Below are 26,658 nucleotides of genomic sequence, written 5' to 3'. Positions count from 1 at the left end.
CATCCTTCCGTCCCTGTGCCTCTGGTTGTCTCATCCCTTTTCCTGCCTGGCAGTTCTGCCTCTCCCTCACCCCATTCTCCTTCACCCTTGGAAGGTGACGTAAATCTGGACAACTCCAGTATCGCGTTGCTCTTCCTCTGCTCGTTCCAGACCGTAGCAGAGTCGGTGGCAAAAGCCTTTTGTTCCTTGTCTTTTGTGTTCCTCTCTGTGGAAATTCTGGTTTCCTGAGTCCCTTAACCTCGGAGCCACGTGCTGAGTTACTGCTGTGGGCTTTTCCCATCCCTGGAGCAGCGTCCTCTTGCCCAAAGGGCAAGCAGGCAACAGGAATCGTTCCCAAGTCACCACTTGTGCTCTGTGCTCCCTACAGGAAAGTCAAAAAAAGAAGACAGTGCTAAAGAGGAGAAGAGGAAACGGGATGTGCCCGCTCAGCTCCTGAAATCAGCCAAGCCCACCCCAGGAAGCAAATCCCAGCAGGTGCCCCAGGGCCAGCAGCCCTCGGCCCCCCAGGCGCAGCAGGGCGGCTTCAGCGGGCACAAGGAGATCAAACTGACGCTCCTGAACAAGGTGAGGTTCCCTGGTGGCTGGCATTCCCTGGTGGCTGGCATTCCCTGCTCCCAGGGGCCTGAGCAGCAGGGGATGCATCCCAGCGGGAGGGGAACTCCGGGCTCGGTGCTGTTGGGATGAGCTCAGCCGGGAAGGTCTGGGGCCGGCTTGGAGGGCGGCACAGAGAACCAGTCTGGCAGCACACACCCTGTGGTGGCTTCACTTTGGGACTGTGTTGGCGGCTTCCCTGGGGCACATTCCTGCTGCAGCTTCCAGGCTCTTCCCCGCTTGCTCGAAGGTCCCGCGTGTGCCGGGGCCTTTCCCACTGGGAGATGCTCCGGGCATGCTTCCTGTGCCACACCAGAGCGGGCTGGGACCAGCCAGGCACCGAGCCCAGAGGGGCAAGTGGCGAGAGCCTCAGTTTGCCAGGGTGCCCACCTGGCTCTTCCCCTTGCCACTGATCCTGCTGCCCCGGTTTGGAGCCCTCGGCGCAGATCCCAATCCGCAGCATGTGGGGGAGTTGGGCCTCGTGGGGTTTGGTGCCGGGGCAGGGTGTTGGCCCCATCACGTGGGCAGGTTCCTGTTTTTGATATTTTGCTCTGCCAGCCCAAATTCCCCGGCGCAGTCTGAGGCTGCAGATTTTTCTACTTCCCTGTGCTCTGACGTGAGGAGGCTTTATCAGAGGCAGGAAGCTGCTCCGGAGGGAGGAGTGTGCAGTGATACATGACAGCCTGCAAAAAGGCACGGCTCCACATGCCTGCTTCACATCTGCTATCCTTGGTGCTGCTGGACAAAAAAACATCCCAAAAAGCTGCTGTTGTCCCGTTCCTGTGCTGAAATTAGTGCAGCGTTAGCCCCAGTGCAGGGGAGTGTTGCTGTTGGCTTCCGGTGGTTGGGAGCTACGTGGATTCGGGAATGGCTGGGACTGGTGTGTGCAGAGTTCATTGGGAAAGGGGTTAGCAGGAGCCAGGCAGCACATCCCAGGGGATGGCTGTGCCTGTTTCCCTCTCCAGAGGGAAGTGGCTGCTCAGCTCTGTTGTTTTAATTCCATTGCAGGCAGCTGACAAAGGAAGCAGGAAGAGATACGAGCCAGCAGACAAAGAGAGGCCGACCTCTCCTCCAGCCAAACGGGCCAACCTGTCACCTGACAGAGGTGAGGCATCAGCCAGCCCAGGCTCCTGCTTTCCAGCAGCTGGAAAGATCCATTGCAGTCCTTCCAAAACCTCACAGTGGGATTGCCACCAGATAAAGGGGGTATATTGACCATCCTGCTGCAAAAACACAAGCAGAGGTGTGCCCACATTGTGCCTAGTGTGGCTCCCCTGTGTCCCTGGAAGTCCTCTCCAAAAAAAATAACCCCTTGGCTTTGACTCATCCACCCCATGGCTTCCTGCTCGCTGCTGCTGGCCTGGGATGTGGCTGTGGAAATCAGGTTTAGGTTGGATATTAGGAAAGATTTTTTTTCCCAGAAAGGATTAGAACAGACTGTCAGGGCAGTGGGGGAGTCCCCATCCCTGGCAGTGTTCAAAAAGGTGGGGATGTGGCACTTGGGGACAGGGTTAGGGGTGCCCATGGTGGTGCTGGGCTAAGGCTTGGATTGGATGATGTGAAGTTCTCTTCCAGACCTCACCCATTCCGTGATTCCAAGTCACAGGAGTTCCCTTTGGTGCATCCCGGAGTTTTGCCAGCCCCGAACCCCGGCGCTGGTGACGGTGCTTCGAAAGGGAGCGCGGGCTGCCAAGCAGGGATGGAGGGATGCAATCCCTGCCTGCATCACCATCCCGGGAAATGAGCTGATTGCCCCACCTCAGGCAACCCGCTCTGCCCTGGATGTTTAGAAAGACCTGGGCTTTCCAAGTGCTCTCCTGGGCCTCAATCCTCCCCAGCAGTAGGAACAGCTGGGAAAACCAAGCTGGCAGCCACAGAGAGGGACCTCAGTGCCACCCTCCAGCCTTTGCTGTGGCTGCCAAGGGGCAGAGGGGGTGGGGGACAGTTGGCAGCCAGAGGTGGCGGCTGGTGACGTCGGAGCTGCCACATGATGTTGTTTTCCCTGGTGGCTCAGCTGTAGGTGGATCCTGTTGACTCTGGGTGCCAGCCAGCAGCAGCTCTGTGCTAATAACCTGCAACGCTATTATTAACCGTGCTAATAGCCTGCAACGTTCACCTCCTGCAAGGGCAGCCTGCGAGGGACTGCCTGAGGTTGAAGTTCACTGGGGTCTGGTTCACACACGAGCAACGGGGCCAGGCCAGCACAGCTTCTAGGGAGGCATCGATGTCATCCTCTGCTTTTCGTTGTCTCTGTGTTACCAGTTTTTAAGCTGTAGCAAATCATGGAAGCTCAGATTGGTTTGGGCTGGAAGGGAGCAAAGACCAGGGACACCTTCAAGGCCCATCCAGCCTGGCTTTGAACACTCCAGGGATGGGGAGTCGAAGCCATGGAACTCCAAATCCAGTGGCAAACATGCCCTTGGCTGAGTTGGGACTGAGCCCCTCGGCATCCCAGCACCAAACTGGTCAGTGGTGGTGGCCTGAGTGTGTCAGCTGTTCTGTAACCTGGGCCTGTGGGCTGGGGCTGTCCCAGTGTGCATCCTGAGGAGCAGAGGGCTGCCCTGGCACACACAGGGGCTGCTGCCACCAGGGGCTGGGCACCTTTGCTTCCCGCAGTGCTGCTCCAGCTGAGGTCAGTGCAGGGCAGCAGGTCCACAGGCTGCCCTCCAGGTAGAATTCCCTGTCTGTTCCTGGGATAACCCAGCTGCTCCCTGGCATCCCTGAGTGCCCAGGGCAGCTCTGCTGGGGCAGGGCCTGGCAGTTGAGCTGTGCTGAACAAACACGGGGGTGCCGCTGGCTCTGAAAGCAGCAGAGCTGCCCTCGCCTGTCCCTCCTGGAGCCAGTACACCCTGTGAGCCACCAGGGCAGAGCCAGCAGCTCTGCAGGCACCAAATGCCATGGAAGAGCCTTATTCCAGCAGCTGGAAGGTGAGGAGGGGCAGTGGAAGGTGGTGTGTCCAGGTGACCGTGGGGCACAGCCCTGACTGGCTTCTCTGCTCCCCCTGAGGTGTGGGGGGCACAACAGTGAGGTTCTTCCAGCTGCTGCTGAACTTGGCTTTTTTTGGGGCATCATCTGGTCAATCACTGCAGGCAGGGGGTGACCTGTGCCTTGGTGGCAAGCAGGAAAATGAAGGAATGTCCTTTTCCTCTCCCGCCAGGCTCTCGCGATAGGAAGGCGACCGGGAGACTCTCGTCCCCCAAACAGGAGCGGCAGCGGGGTCAGAACCCGAAACCTTCCCCTGCACAGGCAGACAGGTGAGTGCTGCTGCTTGTCCCGGGCCACACAGCTCTCCAGGGGCTCCAGCCCTGCTCCTCCAGGGGCTCCAGCCCCGCTCCCAGCGCCTCCCAGGCTCTCCCAGGCCGGCAGTTCCAGTTGCCATGGAGCACACATGAAGGACACGGAGCTGCCTGGGCGGGTGCCAGCGGTGCCAGGGCTTCGTGCAGAGCCTCCAGCTGGGCCATTGCTGCTGGGAGAAGAGCAGGAGCACCAGCAGCCAAGTGGGTCAGGAGTGAGCTCAGCCCGTGCCCCTGCAGCTCATTAGCGTGGTGTTAACGAGCAACAGAGTACAACCCCTTTCCCCTGCCCAGCTCCTCCTGGACAGGAGTGCCCGATTCCCCTTTTCCCAGCCTGGCACACCCCCAGCTGCTCCCCTTGCTGCTGTGCTGTGTTCAGGGTGTCCCCTGCACGGGGCAGGGCAGGGACAGCCCTGCCTTTGCACCTTCCCGTGCAGCTGACCAGTGACCAGCTCAGCCCAGCTGTGCCCGCTGCAGCACTGGGAATGTCCCAGTGCAGGGCTGGCTGTGTGGCTCCGGGGGCTGGAGGGTTGTGGAACATGCGGGACACACCTGGAGCTCCCTCAGTCCTCCCTGCCCTCAGCAGATGCTGCTGCTTTGCCTTTTTCCACCTCTCCGACGATCTCTGGGGGCAAACATCACAGGGAAGGGGCTGAAGGATTTGGGACTGGGGGGACGCTCCAGGGCTCCTCTCCCCTCTGTGTCTCACAGGGAGCTGCTCCCTGCAGCCACGAGCTGGCGCCGAGTTTAATCCTGGGAATCTGGGAATCCCTGTGGAATAGCTGGTTTTTTACTCTTTCAGCCAGTTTTCAACCCAAGGCCTCCTGTCTCCAACCTCTTTCTCCCACCTGCTCTTGGAACAATGTGCTACATGTGGCACTTCCTGTGCTGGCACTTCCTGATACTCTGCTTAACTCAGGAATTCGGGAGAAATTCCTCCCTGTGAGGGTGGGCAGGCCCTGGCACAGGGTGCCCAGAGCAGCTGGGGCTGCCCCTGGATCCCTGGCAGTGCCCAAGGCCAGGCTGGACACTGGGGCTGGGAGCAGCCTGGGACAGTGGAAGGTGTCCCTGCCCATGGAAAGAGATGATTTTTAAAGTCCTTCCCAACACAAATTCCATGATTCCAGTATGGTTTAGTGTGGACAGTGGGGCTCAGTTGCACCTTGGATTCCCGTGCAGCCGATGCCTTTGGGCTGTTCCCAGCTCCTCTCACTCCCATCTCCCTCTCTCCCTGCAGGAAACGCCAGCTGTCCCCTCAGTCCAAGAGCTCCAGCAAAGTCACGAGTGTCCCGGGCAAGGGCTCGGAGCCAGGCCCCGCGGCTGCCAAGGGCAGCAAATCCAGCACCCTGTCCCGGCGGGAGGAGCTCCTGAAGCAGCTCAAGGCGGTGGAAGACGCCATCGCCCGCAAACGGGCCAAAATCCCAGGAAAAGTATAGTGGGCCGTGCCCCGTAGTGACTGCTGATGTTTTTATAAATAGTGGAAAAAGCGGCTGCTTTGGGATTTTGCAGTTCCTGTCTTCATTTTGGCCGCGGTTCTTTTTAAAAAACCCACACAAAACAAAAAAATTAAGGAAGTTTTGTCCAGCCGGGAAGGCCCGCGACGAATGGCTCCGGGAGGGCTCCGGAGCCGTGTAAATTCTGCACAGAGGACTCCAGCCCTGTGGGGTGCTCCCACTTCTCCTGTGTCCCCTCTCCTCTTTGCTAGCCTCGAGTTGTATTCTCCTAGTTAGCCCTGCTGTGTGTTGAGTGTCTTCAGCAATGCAGTTCTAGTCCCGTGTGCCGAGAGAGCCGAAAACTGCTGTGAACTGCTGGCAACGCCCCTCCTCCCCCAGGAAAAAAATATATATATTCCTGCCTCAGTCCCCTCGGGAATGACCTGTCGTTTCTTTGGAGCAGGGGATCGGTTCAGTTGATTTCCCAGGAGCCCTGCAGGTGTTGTGGGCATGTCCGTCTGCCAGGAGGGTCCTTCTTCCTTTGATTTTTCCTTTTATTTTTTTGTTGGGTTTTTTTCTTCTTTTTTTTCTTTTTTTTTTTTCCTTTTTTTTTCTTTTTTTTTCTTTTTTTTTTTTTTTTTTTTTTTTGGAGGGATCTCCCTGAAATAAAATATTTTGATAACCAGTTTTTCCTTTTCCTGCTCTTCTCTGCATCTCCCTTGCCTTGGGGGCAGGGAGGGGTCTGTGCTCCCCTCTCTTTGGGGGTTTTTGGGACGTGCAGCTCTGTGGATATGGAAAAGCTGCTCTGTTTCCTGGGGGAGCACCCAGTGTGTCAAACCAGTATCCCACTGGTGTGTGACTGGGGGAGCTCTGCAGCCTCTGCCCTGCCTGGTGTCATCGAGGGGTCCCTCTGATAAATCCCCCTAATTTAGGGAACAACGTTTGGGGGCCCTGAATGTCCCAATGGATCTCCCAGGCTCCTTGTTCCCAGTGTCCTACTGCTGTGAAGTGTTAGTGGGGGGTATCTGGGGCTGCCCCTGACAAACCCCTCTCGTTTCAGGAATAATTTTTGGGGTCCCTGGGATTTCCCATCCTCCAGCCCTGCTCCTTGTTCCCAGTATGAGCCCAGCATCCCCCTGGTGCTGTTGGAGGCCGCGGGGCCATTCTGGAGCGAGGAGTCCCAGCAGGGGGTGATGACAGTCCCTCAGCTCTTCCCAGGTTGCCCAATTTGGGATTTCTGCCCGGGAATGTTGTGGTGATCTCACGGTGCGGGTGACGCAACAGGGCACGGCCTGGGGGATGCCCGTCCCGTGTCACCAGGGCAGCCCTGGACGCCCCTTCCCACCTCCCTCCTAAAATTCTGGAGGTGTGAGGCGCCCGTATTCCCGGCTGGCACACGTGGAGCGGAGAAGGAAGTGCCGGCCCGCGGGGAGGAGGAAGGAACCTGGAGCTGGAGTTTCCAGGTGTGTGCACATCACCTGCCCGGCCCTATAAAACGCAGGCGGCGGCTGCGGCGCTGCCACTCGGCCGCCTCATCCCTGGGGCTGCACTTCCCAAGGGGTCCCCCCCAAATTTTGGCGCGCTCCCTCCCCAAATTTGGGCGTGTTCCCCCGCCCCCCTCCCCTCCCCAAATTTTGGCGTGGTCCCTCGACATCTGGCTGATGGTAACGTGGGGTCTGGGGGGGCCTGGGGGATGTTGGGGGGTGAGAGGGGAAAATGTGGGGCTGGGAGAGGTGCTGGGAGGGGGCGTGTGTGTGTTCGCGTGTGCCGTGTCCTGTGCAGGGCTTTATGTGAGGGTCGCACAGCATGTGCAGGGCTCTGTGTGTGTTCATCAGGTGCGTGTGTGGTTTTATCTCTGTGCGTGTCACACACCGTCTGCGGGGTTCTCTGTGTGCGTGAGTTTTGTGTGTGTGTTACACGCCATGTGCGGGGCTCTGCGTGTGTTTTATGTGTGTGAGAGTGTTCATTATATGTGTTTTATGTCCTGTGCACGGCTCTGTGTGTGTTCTCTGTCATGCGCAGGGCTCTGTGTGTGTGAGAGAGAGTTTTTATGATGTGTGTGTGTTACACGTCATGTGCAGGGCTCTGTGTGTGTTTTCTGTCATGTGCAGGGCTCTGTGTGTGTTTATCACATCTGTGTGTGTGTCTGTGTGTTCATTATCTGTGCTCCCCGTCATGTGCAGGGTGCTCTGTGTGAGTGTTTATTACGTGTGTGTGTGTGTGTGTTGCACGCCGTGTGCAGGGTTCTGTGTCTCTGTGGGTGTGTTTTTATGTCTCTGTGGTTTTATCTGTATTTATATCTGGGGGGATGTTAATGAGTGTGTGTGTGTGTGTGTGTATTTATGTGTGTCTGTGTGTGCACACCTGTGCCCAGGTGTGGGGGTGTGCAAAGCCTTCCCAGCTCAGGGGTGGGCACACCTGTGCCAGTGCTCTGTGTGTGTGTATGTATTTCTATGTATTTCTACGTGTTTATATGTGTTTATATGTGTTTGTATGTGTTTATATATGTTTGTATGTGTTTGTATGTGTTTGTATGTCTGTGATGGGTGGGATCACAGCCCGCATTCCATGAGCAGCCCTGTGCACACACAGAGGGGTCCCGGTGTGTGTTTGGCAGCCGTGGGCACAGGAGTTGTTGGGTGCTGTCCCTGTCCCCACCTGTGTGTGCACTATCAACACACACAGATTTTTATTTATTACTGCAGGGACATGATTTAATATTCATATTCAATTCGATGTTATTTTTATTTGTTATGTTCATTTTCTAGTTCATTTTATATGGATATTTATAGTCTCTATTTCTTTACATTATCCTTTTCTTTATATTATCTCTTATATTTATTTACTTATTTATAGTTATGTTAATTTTACATCCTTAAATATTAAAAATATGCTTATATTTTTATATTTTATAGATCTATTTATATTTATTTCTAATTTATTTTATTTTATTTATTTATCCTTATGTCCACTCCATTTACTCATTGTATTTACCTTTATTTCTATTTTAGTTCTATATTTATTTATTTGTTATTTATATTTTCTTTATTCAGGTTCTTTCTTTCTATTATTTCTTTCTATTATTTGTTTCTATTTCCGGGGGTCGTTTATCCTTTACCTTATATTTCACAGGTGTTTTCTGTGCCAGTGTGGGTGTGCATGCACAGGCAGTGTCTGCACAGGATTACCTGCAGATGTGTGTGTGTGCACAGACATTTGCTACTCCTGTGGGGTGGTATCAAACATATAAATATATAAATAGATGAATAAATATAAAACTATATACACGTCTATGCATACACACACATATATATATAAAATATATATTTATGTGTGTATGTGTACTGTGCTATATATGCATGGATATATATACACATATAGAATATAGAATATAGAATATAGAATATAGAATATTTTATATATAATACACAATATATAATATATAATATATAATATATAATATATAATTTATAATATATAATATATGATAATAAATCGATCCTAGATTATATAATAGATTATAGATTATAGATATCACATTATGTATATTAATTATATAATATATTGTGTTTATATATTGCATGAGATACATACTATTGTGTATATATATATATATACAATATATACTATACAATATATACTATATAATATATATCATTATATATAATATATAAGGGCATATACGTGTGCTGCTGTATATATAGAATATAGAATATATAATATATAATACATATCACACTATGTATATTAATTATATATATTCTATATTGTGTTTATATATTGTATGAGATACATACTATCATGTATATTATATAATATTATCCATAATATACAATATATAATATATAACATATATATAAGGACATATACGTGTGCTGCTGGATATATATAATATATACCATATACTATATACTATATACTACATATCACATTATGTATATTAAATTACCTACATTCTATATTGTGTTTGTATATGGTATGAGACACATACTATCGTGTATATTATATAGTAGATATCATTATCTATAACACCTATTTTTGTGTTTTACACAGCTCTCCGTGCTCTGTGCACGTGTCTGTGCGTGTGCACAGCTCTGGGGGGGTGTGATGCTCTCCGTGGGTGTGCAGAGATGCCCAGAGCGCTGCGGGCACCGCGAGCCTCTGTGGGGGGGTGTGCTCCGGCTGTAGGGGTGGGGGTCTATAGGTGTGTGCTGGCCCTCTGTCTGTAGAGGAATGCATCTTCTCTAGCGTGTGTGTGTGTGTGCAGCTCCGTGTGTGTGTGTGCAGCTCCGTGTGTGTGTGTGTGTGTGTGTGTGCAGCTCCGTGTGTGTGTGTGTGTGTACAGCCCCCTGTGTGTGTGTGTGTGTGTGTACAGCCCCCTCTGTGTGTGTGTGTGTGTGTGTGTGTGTACAGCCCCCTCTGTGTGTGTGTGTGTGTGTGTGTGTCTGTGTACAGCCCCCTGTGTGTGTGTGTGTGTGTGTGTGCAGCTCCGTGTGTGTGTGTGTGTGTGTGTGTACAGCTCCGTGTGTGTGTGTGTGTGTGCAGCCCCCTGTGTGTGTGTGTGCAGCCCCCTGTGTGTGTGTGTGTGTGTGTGTGCAGCTCCGTGTGTGTGTGTGTGTGTGTGTGTGTGTGTGTGTGTACAGCCCCCTGCGTGTGTGTGTGTGTGTGTGTGTGTGTGTGTGTACAGCCCCCTGTGTGTGTGTGTGTGTGTGTGTGTGTGTGTGTGTACAGCCCCCTGTGTGTGTGTGTGTGTGTGTGTGTACAGCCCCCTGTGTGTGTGTGTGTGTCTGTGTACAGCCCCCTGTATGTGTGTGTGTGTGTGTGTGTGTGCAGCTCCGTGTGTGTGTGTGTGTGTACAGCCCCCTGTGTGTGTGTGTGTGTGTGTGTGTGTACAGCCCCCTGTGTGTGTGTGTGTCTGTGTACAGCCCCCTGTATGTGTGTGTGTGTGTGTGTGTGTGCAGCTCCGTGTGTGTGTGTGTGTGTGTGTGTACAGCCCCCTCTGTGTGTGTGTGTGTGTGTGTGTGTGTACAGCCCCCTCCGTGTGTGTGTGTGTGTGTGTGTGTGTGTGTATTCTTTCTGTGTCTGTGTGTGTTTATATATTCTGTATTCTGTATGTGTGTATATCTATTCTTTTTTCCCCTGTGTGTATATAGGTGTGTGTGTGTGTGTGTGTGCACGTCCTGCACACCTGTGCCACCTTTTGGGCTTTTGGGGTGGAGGGTGTGATACCTCTGTGCATGTACTGTGTGTGGGCACATACATACATATATATATATATATATATATATACTCTCTGTACATATATATATGTGTGTGCGTGTATTCTCTCTGTATATATGTTTACATATATATATACACATGCATATATATATAATATATATTATATTATATATATATATTCTCTCTGCATATATGTATACATATATATCAAATATATATATAATATATATTATACATATATTCTGTCTGTATATTTGTATACATATATAAATATTCTCTCTGTGTATATATATATATATGAAAATATATATGTAAAAATATGTGTGTGTATTCTCTGTATATATGCATACATATATATACATACATATATATATAAAATATATATAATACACATATATAATATATATAATATATATAATATATATTCTCTCTATATATGTACAAATATATATACATATATATAAAATATATAAAATACATATATATACACGCATATATATAAAAATATATAATACATATATATATAATAGATTATATATATTATATATATTCTCTCTGTATATATGTATACATATATATACATACATATATATAAAATATATAATACATATATATACACATACAGATATATAAAATATATATAATACATATATATTATATATATTATATATATATAATATATTCTCTCTGTATATATGTATACATATATATATTCTCTGTATATATATATGTGTGTGTGTGTGTGTATTCTCTCTGTATATATGTATACATATATATATAAATATATATATGTGTGTGTGTGTGTTTATACGTATATATATGCATGTGTGAGTGTGGAGGACATTGTGTGCGTCCGTGCATGTATGTACATGTGTGTGCTATTTTTCTAGGGGTGGGACACACCTAGAAATATATAGATATAGATATATAGGGAGAGAGAGAGAGAGAGAGAGAGAGAGATATTGGTATAGACTTACAGATATATATATATAAAGATATAGATAGAGATAGTGATGACAGAAAGATAGAGGTAATATATTTTGCTAGATGTAGATATAGATATACACAGAGAGAGAGATAAAGGTAAATACACATATATAACTATCTAGATATAGAGATACATAGAGATTCAGAGATGATATATAGATATCTACTTACAGATAAGAAGATAGATACTATATCTAGACATACAGATATAGATTGTACATACAGACACATACAGAAATAGATATATAGAGATATATAGGTGATAGATGATAGATAGATATAGATAGATGATAGATGATAGAGATAGATAGATGATAGATAGATAGATGATAGATAGATAGATGATAGATAGATGGGTGATATATAGATCTATAGACACACACATGCCCACGCCCCAGGTGCCGTGGGGGTGCACACTGACATTTTGGGGAGGGCTGTGCTGGGTCCCTTCCCGTCAAACCCCCCTGGCCGGGTGCGACTGTCCCCGTGGGTGTCCCTGGGGCTGTGTGCCTGTCCCCGCGGCTCTCGCTGACGCTCTCTGCTGTCCCCACAGGGCTGGCTGGGTGCCCTGGCCGTGCTGGCGGTGCTGGGGCAGTGCCGGGCGCTGCGGCGGCCCGCGGGTGCCTCTGCCCACTCGCCCGTGCGCTGCTACAGCGGGGCCGAGCTGGAGGACGAGCCCCCGGCGCAGCTGCTGGGCCGCAGCCTGCGCTGGGACCGCCACGTCCCGGTGCAGCTGGTACCGGCGCTGGAGCGGCTGGAGGCCCGGCGGCTGCGGCGGCACCGCCCGCACGCCTGCCCCGCGCTGTCCCTGCGCGCCGGGCTCCGCAGCGAGCCCCACGAGCGCTCCATCTCCCCGTGGCGCTACCGGTGAGTGCCCGCCGCGCCCCGACAACACCTCGGTTGTCCCTTCCCCCGCCCTTTCCACCGGCTGATCCCCGTCGGGAAGAGCCGGTGGCACAAGGGAAGGTGTCGCCGTGTCCCCGCAGCATCGACGAGGACGAGAACCGCTACCCGCGCAAGCTGGCCTTCGCCGAGTGCCTGTGCAGCGGCTGCGTGGACGTGAAGACCGGCCGGGAGACGACGTCGCTCAACTCGGTGACCATCCACCAGACCATGCTGGTGCTGCGGCGCAAGCCCTGCCCGCGGCCCGCGGGGCTGGGGCTGGTCGCGCTGGAGGTGGATTACATCCGAGTGCCCGTGGGCTGCACCTGCGTCCTGCCCCGCACGGCGCGCTGAGCCCGCGCCGCCCCGAAGCGTGACCGTGTCACCGCCCGGCCCCCGCCCGTGCTTGTTTTAGAGCACCCGACCCCGCCAGGGTGTCCCCGCCCCTCGTTATTTATGAGTTATTTATAAGCCTTGCTGCCGGGGGGCTTTTTGTACCCCCTATTTATTGCTGACCCCCGGCCACGGCTGCGACTCCGGGACCAGCATCGCCCCACGGTGCTCGAGGTCCCCCCGGCCAGACCCTGTGAGTGCTGCCCTGGCGCTTGCTGGTTATTTATTCCCCCCAAAAAAGCTATTTATTGTCTCCTCTCTAGTGCTATTTAATGCTGCAAATAAAAGCCAACAACCCCTGGCACAGTCCTTGCTCTGTTCCCAGCCAGGGCACCGGGATGTTGGGAATTGGGGTGCAGGGATAGAGGCACACGCATGGGCGATGCCCAGCTGTGGGACACCCCTCAGCCCCTGCACGGTGGGCAGAGCACCAGTGAACCCAGTGCAGCAGGGCAGGGTGAACTGGGAGGTGATGGGGAGGGCGGCAGGGCACAGGGGTGCCCCACACCCCCAGCCCCAGGGGGGACCCAGCCCTGGCATCCCAACACCCGCACCCTGCCCATGGCTCTGCCCCCAGGCACCACATCCCACAGACCTGGTGCCACCCGCCAGGGCCACCCCGCCTGTGCTGGCAGCACCTGGGGGTGCCCTGGGACACCTGCACCCCCCAAGGAATGTGTGGGGAGGGGGCAGAGGGGGACCTGGAACAGCTGCTGATCCCAGTGGGATCAAGAATCTGGCACCTGCATCACACCAGGATGGCACTGGGGAGGGAAATGCTCCCCACATTCCCTCCTGGGGGTTATCCCAGGTTTTGGGGGCTCCTTTGGGACTCGCTGTGCAGCTCCAGTGCGGGGCCCTCCAAGTTCCACCCCACTGCTGGGTCCGTGAGGATTTTGGGAGGGGACCCTGCAATGGCTGCACTCTGCACATCCCCATCCCGAGTTTGCCCATAATCGCACCGTTTGTCCTCAAAACACGCCCCCAGTGCTGTCCCAGCTGCCCCAGGAGGCTCCCCCCTGGAGCAGGAGGCAGGGGCAGCCGGTGCCTTTCCTACTTTTTATTGCAGCTGCGGAAGTGACAAAAACCAGGGAGAGCTGGAGCAGAGCTGCCTGATCCCCCCGGGGCGCTGGGGATCCCCTGAAGGCTGTGCTCCACAGGGATTTGGGGATCCCTGGGGAACTGGGGGCTGCTTGGAGAGTTGGGACTCTCAGGGAGCAGAGCATGCCCAGGGATTTGGAGTTTCCCAGGAGCTGAGGAGCCCCTGGAAACAGGAGACTCCCAAGGAGCTGAGCATCCCCAAGGATTTGGGGATCTTCAGGAGCTGGGAAGCCATTGGGGGCTGCAGACCCCACAGGAAGCTGAACATCCCTGGGGATTTTGGGAGGTCCACGAGCAGGGGAGTTCCTAGGAGCTGAAGACTCCATAGGGACTTGAGCATCCCCATGGATTTGGGAATCTCCAGAAGCTGGGAAGCCCCAAGGGCTGGAAACCCCACAGGGAGCACCACATTGCTGGGAATTTGGGAGCTGCGCATCTATGGGGATTTGGGGACCCCTGGAGCTGGAGACCCTACAGGAAGACAGAGATCCTACAAAGAGCTGAGCATCACTGGGGATTTGGGAATCCCCTGAGGGGCTGGGAAGCCCAGGGGGAACTGATGATCCCAGGGGTTTGAGCATCACCAGGAGCTGGAGCCCCACCAAGGAACTGAGCACCCCCAGGGTTTGGGGGATCCCCAGGAGCCTGGGGTGGATCTGGGAGCAGCTGGGAAGCAGGAGCGGGAGCAGGGCAGCAGGGCAGGAGGATCCCCTGTTATTCCACCTCCACAGGGATGGGGTTCTCCTGCCCCCCCACCTCTGGCTGCTTCTTGCGGGCGTCGGTGGGGGGCCGGGGCGGGGGGTTGCTGGGGGGCTGCTTGATGGTGCCCCCCACCTGCGGCCGCTCCCGGGGCTTCTGCTCGATGGGTCTCCACTCCTCCCCTCGAACTGCGGCCTGTGGGATTGGGAATAGTGCCAAGGAACAACCCTCACCCCAAAAAGGGGCTGTTTGGGGCAGGGAAAGCACAGCTGGGACCAGAATCGGGGGAGGAGGATGTGAGCACCTGTCCAGGCCTCCCACCCCAATTGGGATGGGGTTTTCCTGCAGCTCAGTCTGGGAAAGCTCTTGGAATTCACATGGGAGTACTAGTCCATGGGTTTAGGGGTACCCTCCTCCTCTCAGCCCCCTAAAGCCCCTCAGCACTCACCAGCAGGTAGATGCCGCTGGCGATGCCCAGGCAGACGGTGCCCAGGATGGTGGAGAGGAGGAAACCGGCGGGGACAGCCAGGCTGTGACAGAGATTTGGGGTTCAGAGGGGGTTTGGGAGCCCAGCCCCCAGTCCCGACCCCACACCCCACTCACGCGGCGTGGAGGATGGCTCGGATGTAATAATTCCTGGTGAGGGGCCCGAGCAGCTTCACCACGGCTGTCAGGTACTTCTGGCCACTGCAGGGTGACATCGGGGGGGTCACACGAGGTGTCCCCACCCAGGACCCCAATCTCTGCAAGGATCACCCCGAGGAACCCACCCGTGGGATCCAGCTCTGCTCCCAGCCCACTGCTCCCACATCCCTGCGTTTGGGGGGTACCAGGAGCTCCAGGGCTGCAGGGGGGACACACCACTCACCACCTCTCCATGGTGGAGCCCTTTTTCCGCCTGCTCCTGGGATACTCGAGCAGGCAGACCAGGACGCCTGCCGCGCTGCCGGGGGGTGGGGTCAAGGAAAGGCGGGATCGGACCGGGAATAGCCCCAAGGAACAACCCGCATCCCAAAAAGGGGCTGTGTGGGGCAGGGAAAGCACAGCTGGGACCAGGGTGGGGAGATGAGGATGTGACCGACCCCCTCCCCCCCCCGTCCACACCTCCCACCCCGATGAGGACGGGGTTTTCCCGCAGCCCAGCACCGGGAATGCTGTCGGGAAGGATACATGGAATACGCCGCGAAGTACCAGCCCTTGAACTGCCCCGCCACGGCCACGATCCCGCCCGTCAGCAGGACTGCGGGAACAGCCGGGATGGGGGAATCCGGCCGGGACACGGCCCCGAGGCCAAGATACCGACCCTCAACCCGGGATACCGACCCCCAAACCACGATACAACCCCCCAAACCAACGTACAAACCCTCAACCTGGGACACAGCTCCCAAAACCAGGGATACAACCCGTAACTCAGGATATGGCACCCCAACCTCGGGATACCACCCCCCAACATGGGATACAGCCTCCCGCAAACCCCAAACCCGGGACTACGGCCCTGGGGACTCTGACAGGCGGGACCCCCTGGATTCAGGGAAGGGAACTGGGGGGTTCCATGGCCACAAGGACTCCAACATGTGGGATGCCGGGGAGATGCTGCGTGAGGGACCCCCTGGATTCAGGGAACTCCAAGGCCTTGGGGGGAGGTTTTTGGCCCCGTGGTCGGAGGAAGAGGAGAGCGGAGGAGGAGCTGAATGAACCGAGGAAGAGAGGGCAGAGGAGGAAGAGAAAAGGAGGAAGCGAAGGGAGGACAGGACTTCCCGGCCGTCCCCGGCACCTCCCGCCCGCACCCCCCGGTCGGCGGGACCGGGACCCGCCCCATCCCCCGGGGCTGCGTCTGGGGGCGCCCCCGGCGCTCAGCATCCCCTCCCTGGGCTCAGCATTTGCAGCCCGCCGGCCGCTCACTCCCTCCAGCGCCCCGGGACCCTCGGAACTGCCCGGCCCCCCCAAGCCCCCCAGCCCCCCGTGCCCCCCGCACTCACTGAGCCCGGCGGCGAGCGCTTGCTCGTTCGCCCACATGGCCCACTCGATCTGCCCCATGGCCCGCACCGGAGCCGGCCCGAGCGCCTTCGGCTGCTCCCGGCTCCGCTCGGCTCGGTCCGAGCGGGTTCGGCTGCTCCCGGCCCGGTCGGGTTCCGCTCAGCCGAGCGGGTTCGGCCCGCTGTGCCCGATGGAGTTCGGCTGGGCCCGGCCCCGACCCGGAAGGCGGGCGCGGCGTTACCACCCGCCGGCCACGCCCTCTTCACACTGACCACGCCCCTTCCCACAGGCCACGCCCCCGCTGGGACACGGCGGGGACAAGGATGGCGAGGAGGGACAGCATCAGCCCCATCCAGGGGGACAGGACCAGCCCCAGAGGGGACATCTGAGGGACACGGGACAGGATCTGTGCTGCCAGGGACAGGGGATGTGGGATGTGCAAGGGACAGGGGCCGTGTGGAAAGACAGGATCAGCCCCAGCAGTGACAACTTGGGGACATATGGGACAGGAGATGCCCCACAAGGGACACAAGGGGACAGGGATCATGTGGGGTGACAGAGCTGTGCAGAGGGACAGATCAGCACCAGGGACTGTCCCCAGCTCCTGCCCCCCACTTCGGCTGCCGCTGTTCCCCCCCAGCACCACACACAGAACCCAACACACCAAAACAGCACTGGAGCCAGGAACCCTCTATTTCCTTACAGAAGAGTAAAAACCAGCCCCGGGGTCACATCCTGCCCCAGGGCTGGGGACAGCTTTGCAGCAGGCCTGGCTCAGGGTCCTGAGGCCCGCTGGTGGCACCGGCAGAGCCCCCCTGGCGTATCTCGGCTGTCCCAGGGTGTCACCGGGGTCAGGCGCGGCTCCGGGGCAGCCCATCCGCTCCCAGGAGGTGCTGGCTGGGATCATCCACAAGCTGGGGACCAGGGCCGGGCTGTGGGGCAGGACACAAGTCAGGGACACCAGGGAGCCCCACTGCCTCCAGGGTCCCCCCTGGTGCAGGTGGGGGGCAGCTCTGGGCCCCACGGACCCCAAAAGGTCACCCCATGGGTTGTGCCAGAGGGAGCATATCCAGGAATGTCCTGCACACCCACCTGGGGATGGGGACAGGGATGGGGTCCCACACACACCCTTGGGGATGTAGACAGGTTGCTACAGACTCCCCTAGGAATGGGGACAGGGATGGGGCCCTGGACACCCCTGGGGACAGGAATGGGGTCCCACCACCCCCTCGGGGCCAGGGCCAGGGTCAGAGCCTCCCCACAGAGGCCGTGTGCCCCCCATCACACTCCCCCAGCCCCCACTGCCCCTCACCTTGGTGTGCAGGATGTACTGGACAGCCCCCGGCACCGGCTCGGTGACCACGGCGGCCACCAGCTCCTCCGACAGCGCGGCCGAGCCCACGGGCAGCCCCCGGACGAACCTGTGGCACGGCGAGTGCTCAGTCCCCGCGTCCCCACAACCCCCCAGGCCTCCCCCAGTAAGAAGTGAGATTCCCTTACTGGTCCCCGTTGGTGGCGGGGGGGAAGCTGCGCCTCACCACCTCCACGAACTCGGCCACGGTGTCGGCCAGCGCGAAGATGACGGCGTTGGGGCCAGCGTCGAAGGTGTAGGCGACCTGTGGCAGCATTAGGGGGGACATGGGGACCTGGGGAAGGCCACGGTGCCGTGCCACCCCCGGGGCACCGCTGGTACCTTGGTGTGGCCGTGGTGGGCGTTGTAGCGGTGTGCCAGCGCGATGATGTGGCGCGACAGGTCGGTGAGGTAGAAGATGGGCGGGAAGGTGTCGAGGCAGGTGGCGTGGAACTGGTTGCTGTCCCTCATGGCCAGCTGGCCGAAGCCCTCGAAGTCCCGCTCCCGGATGTGCCGCATCATCTGGGCCAGGCGCTCCGGGACCACCACCTCTGCCCGGTGCTGCCATGGCATGGGGGTCACCATCAGTCCAGTTCGATGATACCCACGGCAGGTGGGTTGTGGTCAGTCACCCCAAATCCGTGACAATCACAGCACACAGGTTGTGGCCACCCCAGTTTGGTGACATCCATGGCAGATGGGTCACAGTTACTCCAATTTGGTGACCCTTTGGGTGTCACTCCACACCCTCCAGCCCCATTCCAAGGGAACGGGGACCCTGTCCCTGCCCAGGCAGGACAAGTCCCGTGTCCCCATACCTTCAGCAGGGGACTGGTCTCCACACTGGTCTGCATCCCCACCGTACTGCCCATCGGCTTCTTCTCCCCACTGACCTGGTGAGACACAGACAGTGGGACACGGCCCCTCCTGAGCCCCCTGAGTCCCAAATCCCACCCAAATGCCCTCCCAGCCCCTCACCACCAGGACGAGGACGCGGAGCTCCGGCCAGTGTGTCTCGGGGGCTACTTGGAGAGCCAGGCTGTCTGTGCCATCGGGGCGCTCCCCGCGCTGCCACTGCACGAAGCCCCCGAACATGCTGCGGCAGGCGCTGCCCGAGCCCTGCCGGGCCACCTCCGACAGCTCCTCCTCCACGCCATAGAGCCGGGCCAGCGCCGACACTGCGGGGACAGGCAGAGGGGACACCCCTGTCACCCCTCCCGGTGCTACCACAGAGCCGGGCCAGCCGGAGCACAAACAGAGGGGACACCCCAGCCACCCCCGTCACCCTCTCCCAGCACCCTCCACGCCACACTGCCACATGCAGGTGACACATCAGAGGAGCGGGGACACTCCTGTCACCCCCCTTCCAGTGCCCATCACACAGCCACAGGCAGGACACAGGTCACAGCAAGGGGACACCCCTATCACCCCTCGCAGCACCAAGGAGGGGACAAATCAGAGCTGGGACACCCCCCCAGGCCAGTGCCCCGTCCCACACGCACCCAGGCAGGCATAGCCGGCGGCGGACGAGGCGAGCCCGGCGGCGGTGGGGAAGTTGTTCTCGGAGGCGATGTGGATTTTGTAGGAAAGGCTGAGCGCGGCCGTGTCCTCACTGCCCCCGCGGCGCTTCCGGGCCAGGCGCCGCACTGGGGGGACAGCAGGGTCAGGGGACAGCGGAGACAGCGGGGACACCCCCGGGCAGGGGACGCTCACCCTCGCGCAGACAGGCCTGGACCCGCGGGTGCCCCACGTCCACCTCCTTCCCGTTGAGCCACAGCCGGTCCTCCGTGAAATCCCGGCTGGCAGCCGCCGTCGTGGTGGTCTTGAGCTGTGGGGAGAGAGGGAAGGGGCTCAGCACCCCCGGACACGGCTGGGGGGCTGATCCTAAACCTGATCCTGACCCTGACCCTGATCCTGTCCCTGACCCACCTGGTCCTGGTGCAGCGTCACGCTCAGGGAGGAGTTGATGGGCAGGATGAGGTCGGTGTCACGCTTGCCCCCTGCAAGAGAGCACGGCATGGCACGGCTCGGAATGGCCTGGAGTGGCATAGCGCAGCTTGAAATGGCAGGGCACGACTAGGAATGGCACGGAACAGCTTGGAACGGCACTGACGGACACAGAGAAGCGTGGCATAACAGCGCTTGGCAAGGCATGGAACAGCTTGGAATGGCAGGGCACGGCTAGGAATGGCACGGCAAGCAAGGACACGGTGCAGCACGGCCTGGCCCGGCACGGTGTCACCTGTCACGGCACAGCCGGACACGGCACACCCGGCACCGTCCGGAACCTGTGCCCCGCGTACCCCGCGTACAGGTGCCAAGCCCGCCCCCGCCCCGTGCCGGTCCCGCGGCCGGTGTCCCGGGGCACTCACAGTACTTGATGACGGCGATGTTCACGGGGGCCGTGCAAGTGGCCATGGCCAGCGCGCGCTCCGCCGCCATCGCCGCCGCCTCAGCCCGCCGGCCTCAGGCCCCGCCCCCGCGCCACGCACGTGACCGTGGCCTTCGGCGGGTCCCGCCTCGCTATTGGTGGAGAGAGCAACGCCGGGTTCCAAACAGCCAATGGCAGCGATCGGACCACGGGCGGCCCCGCCCCCTGAGAGCCCTGGGCTGGGCCTGCGGGGCGCCATTTCTGAATGGGGCAGGAAGTGCGCATGCGCAGACGCTGCCGGTGCTGCCGGTGCTGCTGGTACTGTCCCGCTACCGCTCCCGGTTCTGCCCCCGGTACCGTCCCGGTACCGCTCCCGGTGCTCTCCACACCGCTCTGCCTCCAGCACCCCACTGCCCCGGTGCTACCCAGTGCCCTCGGTGTCCCCAGTCCCCCCAGTGCATCACCTTTCCCAGTTATTCCAGCACCGCCCCAGTGTCCCCAGCACACCTCCAGTGCTCCCAGTAGCTCCAGTGCTCCCGAACTCCCCAAAACCTTCACAGTCCAGCGCTCCAAACATCCCCAGTACTCCCGGAGTGCTCCCGAAGCCTTCAGAGTGCATCCCTTCAGCGCTTCCCCCTGGGGAGGCCAGGCGTGGATGAAACTGCCTTTATTGAGAAAAATGGTTTGCTACAAATACGTCATCGAGTTAATTCTTCAAAAAACAGGACGGCTCGTTAAAAGTTCTAATTATGCAAAAAAAGTGGTGGGTGACACACTGGCGGGCACGGCCGGCGGGATCCCTGGCACAGCAGGATCCGTGGATCCATGGCACACAGGGATCCCTGGCACGGCCTGGTGTGGCCCCTCGCACCCGGGGCCTTAAAGTGCTTTACAAAAGCAGCTCTTGCTGCCCCTGCTCTGGTTCTGTGGGGCAGAAAGGATAAGGAAAAGGAGGAAAGAGGGAAGGAGGCCGAGGTTAACAGTGCTGGCCCAAAAGCAGGGAGGTTGCTCCAGGAGCTGAGGGTCCCTGCTGAGCACAGGACAGGGAAAGCCCCTGGGTCCCTCCTGGAAGATGCCAGTGTTCTCCATCCCACCAGGAACATCCTCCAGGTGCCAGCAATGCCGGGCAGGTAAGAGAAGTTCCCATCCCTCCTCGCTAGCCTGGCTCCAGAAAGGGGAGCAGGACAGCTCCAGCCCTTTCCCTGCCCTGCCAGGGGAGAGCAGAGGGTTCCCTGCACGCTCCTCATGGGGCTGCAGATCCCAAAATCGTCATGAAAATGAAAATAAAAACCAAGCCAGTATTGCTAGAGCAGAGCTGGAGCCAGATTTTGGATAAACCTCGGGAATTCCCCGAGCAGGGAGACGCACAGGGGGGCCTCTCCCGCCCCTTTTCCCTGCAGCACGGTGGGTCTCAGGAATCACCCCCTCCCTCAGCTCCACCACTGGGAGCCCTGGGCTCATCCCACAGCCGGTGGCATCTCCCTGCCACCCTCTCCCAGCCCTCCAGAGCCAACTCCACCAGCAGCAGCAGGCAGGGCTCAGAGGAAGGGGACAGGGGGGCAAGACAGGTCACCAAGATGCTGTGGAGCACCTTGGATCAACAGTGCCCTACTCCCAGAGAGAGATTAGAAAAGGGGGATGCAATCCCTTATTTCTGGGGGGATAAGCAGCTCGGTGTTGGGGCTGCATGGACAGACATTCCATGGGCAACCAGCACCTGGATCCAATCCAGCTGCTCTGTGCTGAGTGCCAGCGTGGCACAAGGACCCTGCCTGCTCCCTCACAGGCAGAGGAATTCTGGTGAGGAAAGGGAAAGGCCCAGAAACATCCGGGAGTGGCCCAGAAACATCCAGGAATGGCCCAGAAATACCCAGGAATGGCCCAGAATGATCCCTGCACTTCCCCCCACCTCAGAGTCCAACCCGCCACTCCGGGATCCAGCTCCTGCTTCCCACCCATTCCCAATCCACGTGTTCATTTGCTTGGGTTATCTGTGTAAAAAATAAACTTTCTTAGTAATGTTCCATAAAAATACTCTTGTCCCGGGCGCCGGATATTGCAGTGTGAAGAGGAACGGCTTCCGATCCCGCTCTAGAAAACGTGGAAAAGGCTTCGCGCCGCTTCGTGTAGAAAAACGCGAGCATTTGGTATCCCAAGAGCCGGTACAAAACGAGGAAGGGGAAGGTTTCCCTGGATGCTGGATGCCATCCTCGAGGGCTCCTCTGAACCACTGTTCAGTCTCATCCCGGGATTCAGGTGAAGGAGGCAGCTCCAGCCTCCGGCACGGCGGTCAGGACAGCCTGACATCTCTAGAAAAATCCTTGGAGAGCTTAAAAAAAGATGCTCCGTGCTGCCTTCCTCCTTTTTAAAAGGATATGGCTGATTCCAATCCCAAATTAGGGTGTTTTGCATCCACTCTATCAGTTTCAGGTACCTATTCTGTTGCAACAGAGAGCAGGGACGAGTGTGCCAAGAAGCATCTAATCATAAATAGATCTGGACACAGGGATGTGCTCCCAACACGGATATGAAATGCCCATCCAAGGATTGATCCCAGCCCTTCGGCGCCAGCTCCTCTCTCCAGAGGTCTCTGCTCACTCACTGTGACACTGAAGAGGCTCCACCTTCTTAAACAAGGTGGGATTTGCCCGGAGAGCAGCAGGAACAGAGGCAGCAGCAGGGCTCCAGAGGGCTCCGTGGGTCCCGGAGTGTGCAAAAGGAGCCAGGGCAGGGACAGGGATCAGCCTCAGTTCTCAGAGAGGGACAGAGCCAGGGCCGCCTGCAACGCTGCCTCCTCATCGATGTTGTAATCCTGAAAATCAAGCAGGAGAGCTCAGGAGAGCTGGCACAGCCAGGGCATGCTGTCCCCATGGAGCCCTGCCCGCTCCCGGTTGTGCCACGGAGCCTCCATTCCTCTGGCACTCACATCCCAGGAATGCCACCTGTGCTCTTTGGGGTGTCCTTTGTGCCCACATCCCTCTCCTGTCTGGAATCTCACACCTGGCAGGAGGGATGGAACAGGCCCACACAAGCTGAGGCCAAAGGGTGAAGCTTTCTAGCAAGGCCAGGGGTTTTTCCAGAGCTCCAGGTCGGGTTTATCCAACACCACAAGTCCTGAAGTTGGGATGTTCCTCTGTTAATGGCTGCAGGTTCTTTTCCCTGACATCTATCCAATGAAAGCATTCCCTGAGGCCAAGGCTGAGCCATCACAGCTGCTCCCCACACAGGAGGGGTCAGGGACCCCCCACGTGCAGCAACCAGACCCCCCCCCCCAACACTGGGGCTGGGCTGGTCACTCCCCTACTCCCAAAACCTCCAAGAAAAGGGGTTTTGTGTTAGAATTTCTCAGGGGAAGAGTTTAGTGGAACAACCCATTTTGTGGAGTGCAGGAACAATTCCCTCTCCTCCTGGTGCGTGAGGACACGTGGGGTGGGACACGTGTGCCACCTGATTCCCGTGTCCCTATCCCAGCAGGATGGGCTGACCCCAGCATGGGAAGGGAAGGGCTGGTTTCACCTCCTGGCAAAGGACACACGGAGAGGGGTTCCCCTTTTTTGGCTGAGGGTCACACTCACCACGAAGGTGTCGTAGGAGAACTTGTGCCTGTGGAGCAGGTGCTGCAGGAAGTTGGCACTCTTGTAGCTGGGATCGCCCCAGGGCATGGCCGAGCACACCGGGCACACCTGCAGGGACAGGGACACGGAATGGTGGCACCTGCACAGGGACCTCCCAGACAGGTGAGTGGTGTCCCCCCTGACAGGCTCCAAGCCCCAATGTCCAGCCTGGCCTTGGACACTGCCAGGGATCCAGGGGCAGCCACAGCTGCTCTGGGCACCCTGTGCCAGGGCCTGCCCACCCTCCCAGGGAAGGATTCCTCCTCAATATCCAACCCAAACCAACTCTCTGGCAGTTTGAATCCATTCCCCTTGTCCCATCACTCCAGGCCCTTGTCAATAGCCTCTCTCCACCTTTCCTGAAGGTCCTGGAAGGCCACAATTAGGTGTCCCTGAAGCTTCTCTTTTCCAGGCTGAACAATCCCAATTCTCTCAGCCTTTCCTCATGGCAGAGCTGCTCCATCCCTCTGATCAACTTGGTGATCTCCTCTGGAGTCGCTCCAACAGCTCCATGTCCTTCCTGTGCTGAAGATCCCAAATTCCCCACCTTGGTCAACCCAGAGCGAACAGGGAGAGGAAATCCAGCACCACCCAGTTTGAAGGAACAGGGGGATGGAGGCAGCTCATTCCAGGGAGCCTCTACCAAAGCAGAGACAGATCCCCAGCTCCCAGAGGGATTTAAACCAGCTGGAATGCAGCTGTGCTCCCACACACATCCGTGCTGTGGCCTGGGATGCTGCAGCAGCTGGGCTGTGTTTGGATTGCCAGAGCTGTCCCAGCCATCCCAGCATGGCTCACTCACCACTTTGTTGGGGTCATTCCGGTGGTTTTCCATGCAGTGCTTCACCAGCTCCTGCTGGTCCAGGTTCCGGGCCCCGCAGTACGGACACACGAACGTGGAGCGGTTGGGAATGTTGCTGCAGAGAGCAAGGATGAGCTCAGACCCCCAGGGAAGGGGCTGGATTGACTCCTTCCACACGAACCCAGCAGTTCTGTGCCAGCAGAAGCCAGCCCAGCCCCTTCCCACCCCAATTCCCTGCTTTGGTGGATCCTTCATCCCAACCCCACGCTCCGAAACCCAGAGCAGCCGTGCCACGAGGGAAAAGGTGCTGATCTTCCTCCCAGGGAAAGGCACAACACAGGCCTGGATTTTAGGGCATGCAAGGAGGGACACGTTTCCCCACCCGAGGCGCAGGAATACCTGGGAATAGGCTGGGATGTGGGGACAACTGGAACAAACTTGGGGCAGTTGGCCATCTGCTCCTGCACCTTGGCGCAGGACGAGACGTGAGAGCGCATTTTGGCCAGGGTCACCTGGAGAAGGAGGACAAGGAACATTCCTGGAGGTGCAGGAACACCTGTCAGGAGCCAGGACAAAGCTCCTGCCCTGGCTTTGCTCAGCTGAGGTGGGAGTGACCCCTGGTCCACGTGGGATGACGCAGAGCAGTGGGAACGCTGCACCCGCCCGTCCTTCCTTGCAGGACGGAGATTTGGGGCTGCAGGGATCCCCAGGGGTTCTGTCCCTGTTCCCTGGGAGCAGAGCCCGACCCCCCCGGCTGCCCCCTCCTGTCAGGGACTTGTGCAGAGCCACAAGGTCCCTCCTGAGCCTCCTTTGCTCCAGGCTGAGCCCCCCCAGACCCCTCCCTCTCCGGACACATCCCAGGGGAGGATGGGGACAGAGAGGACAGGCAGCTTTACCTTCTTGCTGCAGCCCCTGCAGGGAGCCTTGTAGGACGAGAGCTGTTTCTCCACGCTGGAAGCCTTCTCCACCTTTTTGGGGTCGAAGGGCACGCGGCAGAGCGGGCACAGCGGGGAGGGCACCTGCAGGCAGGGCTGCAGGCATTCCCCACAAAACCTGGGAGCACAGAGCGGCCCTGAGCACCCCGGGAACGGCGGGATCCCAGCGGGGCACCCCTCGGGCTCCTCGGAACACCCCAAAACCCAGGGATCAGCGTCCCTACTGCGCGAAGGGGGAGGTTGGGAGGGGCTGGGTCCCCAAGGAGCTCCCTGCACGCACAGAAGATTCCACTGCTCCGAGGTGGGATTTGAAAGGAGCCAAACGAAGTCAGTGCTGAGGATCCAGGCCAGGCAGGAGCCTGGATCACCTCCTTCCAAGGTCCTTATATCCCCAGGAGCAAAGGAATCCACGGGCTAAGGAATCCTAGCAGCCCAGAGGCGCCAAAGGAGCCCCGTCCCCAAAATCCAATTATCCTGGCATTCCTGTCCCCTCCAACTGTGGGATGGAGAGGTGGGATGAGGATCCCAGTGTGGGATGGGATGAGGGCCCCGGTATTTGGCTGGGGGCGGAAGGGGGGGTCTCGGTACCGGACCATCCCCGGGGTGGGCTGGGGGTCCCGGTACTTGACTGGGGGCGGGCTGGGGGTGCCGGTGCCGGTGCCGGCTGGGGTCACCGGGCAGAGAGCCCGCAAGGATCCCACGGCCAGGACAGCGCCCAGCGCTCGTATCGCGCCCATCCCCGGGGCGAACCCAGCCCGGGGGTCCCCGCCGCCCCCTCTCGAGCCCCGTCTCACGTGTGCCCGCAGCCCGCGATGCCGACGGCGCGGTGGAAAACCTCGAGGCAGATGGGACAGCTGAACTGCGCCTCCAGCGCCTCGGCCGCGGCCCCGGGCCCGGGGGCGGTGCGGGGGGGCCCGGCCGAGCCCTGCGGCCGCTGCGCCGCCGCCACCAGCAGGCTCCGGAACATGGCGGCGGCGGCGGCCGGCGGGGCGGGCGCGACGTCATCGAG

The 26,658-nt window shown here is 57.4% G+C and overlaps 5 protein-coding genes across 7 annotated transcripts in view; 2 read left to right on the top strand and 3 right to left on the bottom strand.

The window, feature by feature from the left end:
* ZC3H18 (zinc finger CCCH-type containing 18) overlaps positions 1–5,746 on the top strand; it is a 43,169-nt gene extending 37,423 nt beyond the window's left edge. For both annotated transcript variants that reach the window (XM_032121903.1, XM_032121902.1), the window contains 4 exons: positions 368–564; positions 1,600–1,696; positions 3,749–3,845; positions 5,122–5,746. In XM_032121903.1, the coding sequence (XP_031977794.1) occupies positions 368–564; positions 1,600–1,696; positions 3,749–3,845; positions 5,122–5,320 (590 nt within the window). In that variant the 3' untranslated portion in view covers positions 5,321–5,746. The remainder of the gene's footprint in view (positions 1–367; positions 565–1,599; positions 1,697–3,748; positions 3,846–5,121) is intronic.
* Positions 5,747–6,772: 1,026 nt separating this feature from the next.
* Positions 6,773–13,103, top strand: IL17C (interleukin 17C). The gene is made up of 3 exons (XM_032121449.1): positions 6,773–6,981; positions 12,078–12,391; positions 12,511–13,103. Exons 1-3 carry the CDS (start codon positions 6,979–6,981, stop codon positions 12,758–12,760), a joined length of 567 nt encoding a protein of 188 aa, XP_031977340.1. The 5' UTR covers positions 6,773–6,978; the 3' UTR covers positions 12,761–13,103.
* Positions 13,104–13,839: 736 nt separating this feature from the next.
* LOC116449698 (cytochrome b-245 light chain) lies at positions 13,840–17,160 on the bottom strand. Its single transcript, XM_032121450.1, has 6 exons — positions 16,579–17,160; positions 15,770–15,839; positions 15,468–15,542; positions 15,203–15,286; positions 15,048–15,129; positions 13,840–14,794 (listed from the first exon to the last, which is right to left on the bottom strand). The coding sequence occupies exons 1-6, from the start codon at positions 16,634–16,636 to the stop codon at positions 14,615–14,617; spliced, it is 549 nt and encodes a 182-aa protein (XP_031977341.1). The 5' UTR covers positions 16,637–17,160; the 3' UTR covers positions 13,840–14,614.
* A 91-nt stretch (positions 17,161–17,251) lies between these two features.
* On the bottom strand, positions 17,252–20,403 carry MVD (mevalonate diphosphate decarboxylase). Its single transcript, XM_032121447.1, has 10 exons — positions 20,300–20,403; positions 19,857–19,927; positions 19,641–19,755; positions 19,430–19,573; positions 18,906–19,105; positions 18,746–18,820; positions 18,270–18,488; positions 18,077–18,192; positions 17,889–17,997; positions 17,252–17,508 (listed from the first exon to the last, which is right to left on the bottom strand). Exons 1-10 carry the CDS (start codon positions 20,367–20,369, stop codon positions 17,428–17,430), a joined length of 1,200 nt encoding a protein of 399 aa, XP_031977338.1. The 5' UTR covers positions 20,370–20,403; the 3' UTR covers positions 17,252–17,427.
* Positions 20,404–20,949: 546 nt separating this feature from the next.
* RNF166 (ring finger protein 166) lies at positions 20,950–26,633 on the bottom strand. 2 transcript variants are annotated; one of them, XM_032121448.1, is made up of 6 exons: positions 26,444–26,633; positions 25,611–25,767; positions 25,114–25,226; positions 24,715–24,829; positions 23,874–23,981; positions 20,950–23,110 (listed from the first exon to the last, which is right to left on the bottom strand). In XM_032121448.1, the coding sequence occupies exons 1-6, from the start codon at positions 26,614–26,616 to the stop codon at positions 23,045–23,047; spliced, it is 732 nt and encodes a 243-aa protein (XP_031977339.1). In that variant the 5' UTR covers positions 26,617–26,633; the 3' UTR covers positions 20,950–23,044. The 2 variants fall into 2 exon arrangements, 1 of the variants encoding a protein (XP_031977339.1); XR_004242501.1 differs by lacking the exon at positions 20,950–23,110 and adding an exon at positions 24,267–24,437 and having other exon boundaries at positions 23,890–23,981; positions 26,444–26,622.
* Positions 26,634–26,658: the final 25 nt, after the last annotated feature.

Source organism: Corvus moneduloides, chromosome 12 (assembly GCF_009650955.1).
Source record: "Corvus moneduloides isolate bCorMon1 chromosome 12, bCorMon1.pri, whole genome shotgun sequence".
Taxonomy (NCBI): domain Eukaryota; kingdom Metazoa; phylum Chordata; class Aves; order Passeriformes; family Corvidae; genus Corvus; species Corvus moneduloides.
The sequence above is the reverse complement of the archived record's forward strand: the minus strand, read 5'-3'. Positions and strand labels throughout refer to the sequence as shown.

Excerpts from the sequence above, each read along its gene's own strand:
- IL17C (XM_032121449.1), top strand. Across the intron at positions 12,392-12,510 it reads ATCTCCCCGTGGCGCTACCG|CATCGACGAGGACGAGAACC; the intron begins GTGAGTGCCCGC and ends GTGTCCCCGCAG.
- MVD (XM_032121447.1), bottom strand. The coding sequence starts at position 20,369 with ATGGCGGCGGAGCGCGCGCTGGCCATGGCCACTTGCACGGCCCCCGTG. Across the intron at positions 19,928-20,299 it reads CATCGCCGTCATCAAGTACT|GGGGCAAGCGTGACACCGAC; the intron begins GTGAGTGCCCCG and ends GCTCTCTTGCAG. Across the intron at positions 19,574-19,640 it reads CCAGGCCTGTCTGCGCGAGG|TGCGGCGCCTGGCCCGGAAG; the intron begins GTGAGCGTCCCC and ends CTGTCCCCCCAG.
- RNF166 (XM_032121448.1), bottom strand. The coding sequence starts at position 26,616 with ATGTTCCGGAGCCTGCTGGTGGCGGCGGCGCAGCGGCCGCAGGGCTCG. Across the intron at positions 25,768-26,443 it reads ATCGCGGGCTGCGGGCACAC|GTTTTGTGGGGAATGCCTGC; the intron begins GTGAGACGGGGC and ends CTGTGCTCCCAG. Across the intron at positions 25,227-25,610 it reads GCAGGGGCTGCAGCAAGAAG|GTGACCCTGGCCAAAATGCG; the intron begins GTAAAGCTGCCT and ends CTCCTTCTCCAG.
- LOC116449698 (XM_032121450.1), bottom strand. The coding sequence starts at position 16,636 with ATGGGGCAGATCGAGTGGGCCATGTGGGCGAACGAGCAAGCGCTCGCC. Across the intron at positions 15,840-16,578 it reads AGCGCTCGCCGCCGGGCTCA|TCCTGCTGACGGGCGGGATC; the intron begins GTGAGTGCGGGG and ends CTGTTCCCGCAG. Across the intron at positions 15,543-15,769 it reads TACTTCGCGGCGTATTCCAT|CGCGGCAGGCGTCCTGGTCT; the intron begins GTATCCTTCCCG and ends ACCCCCCGGCAG.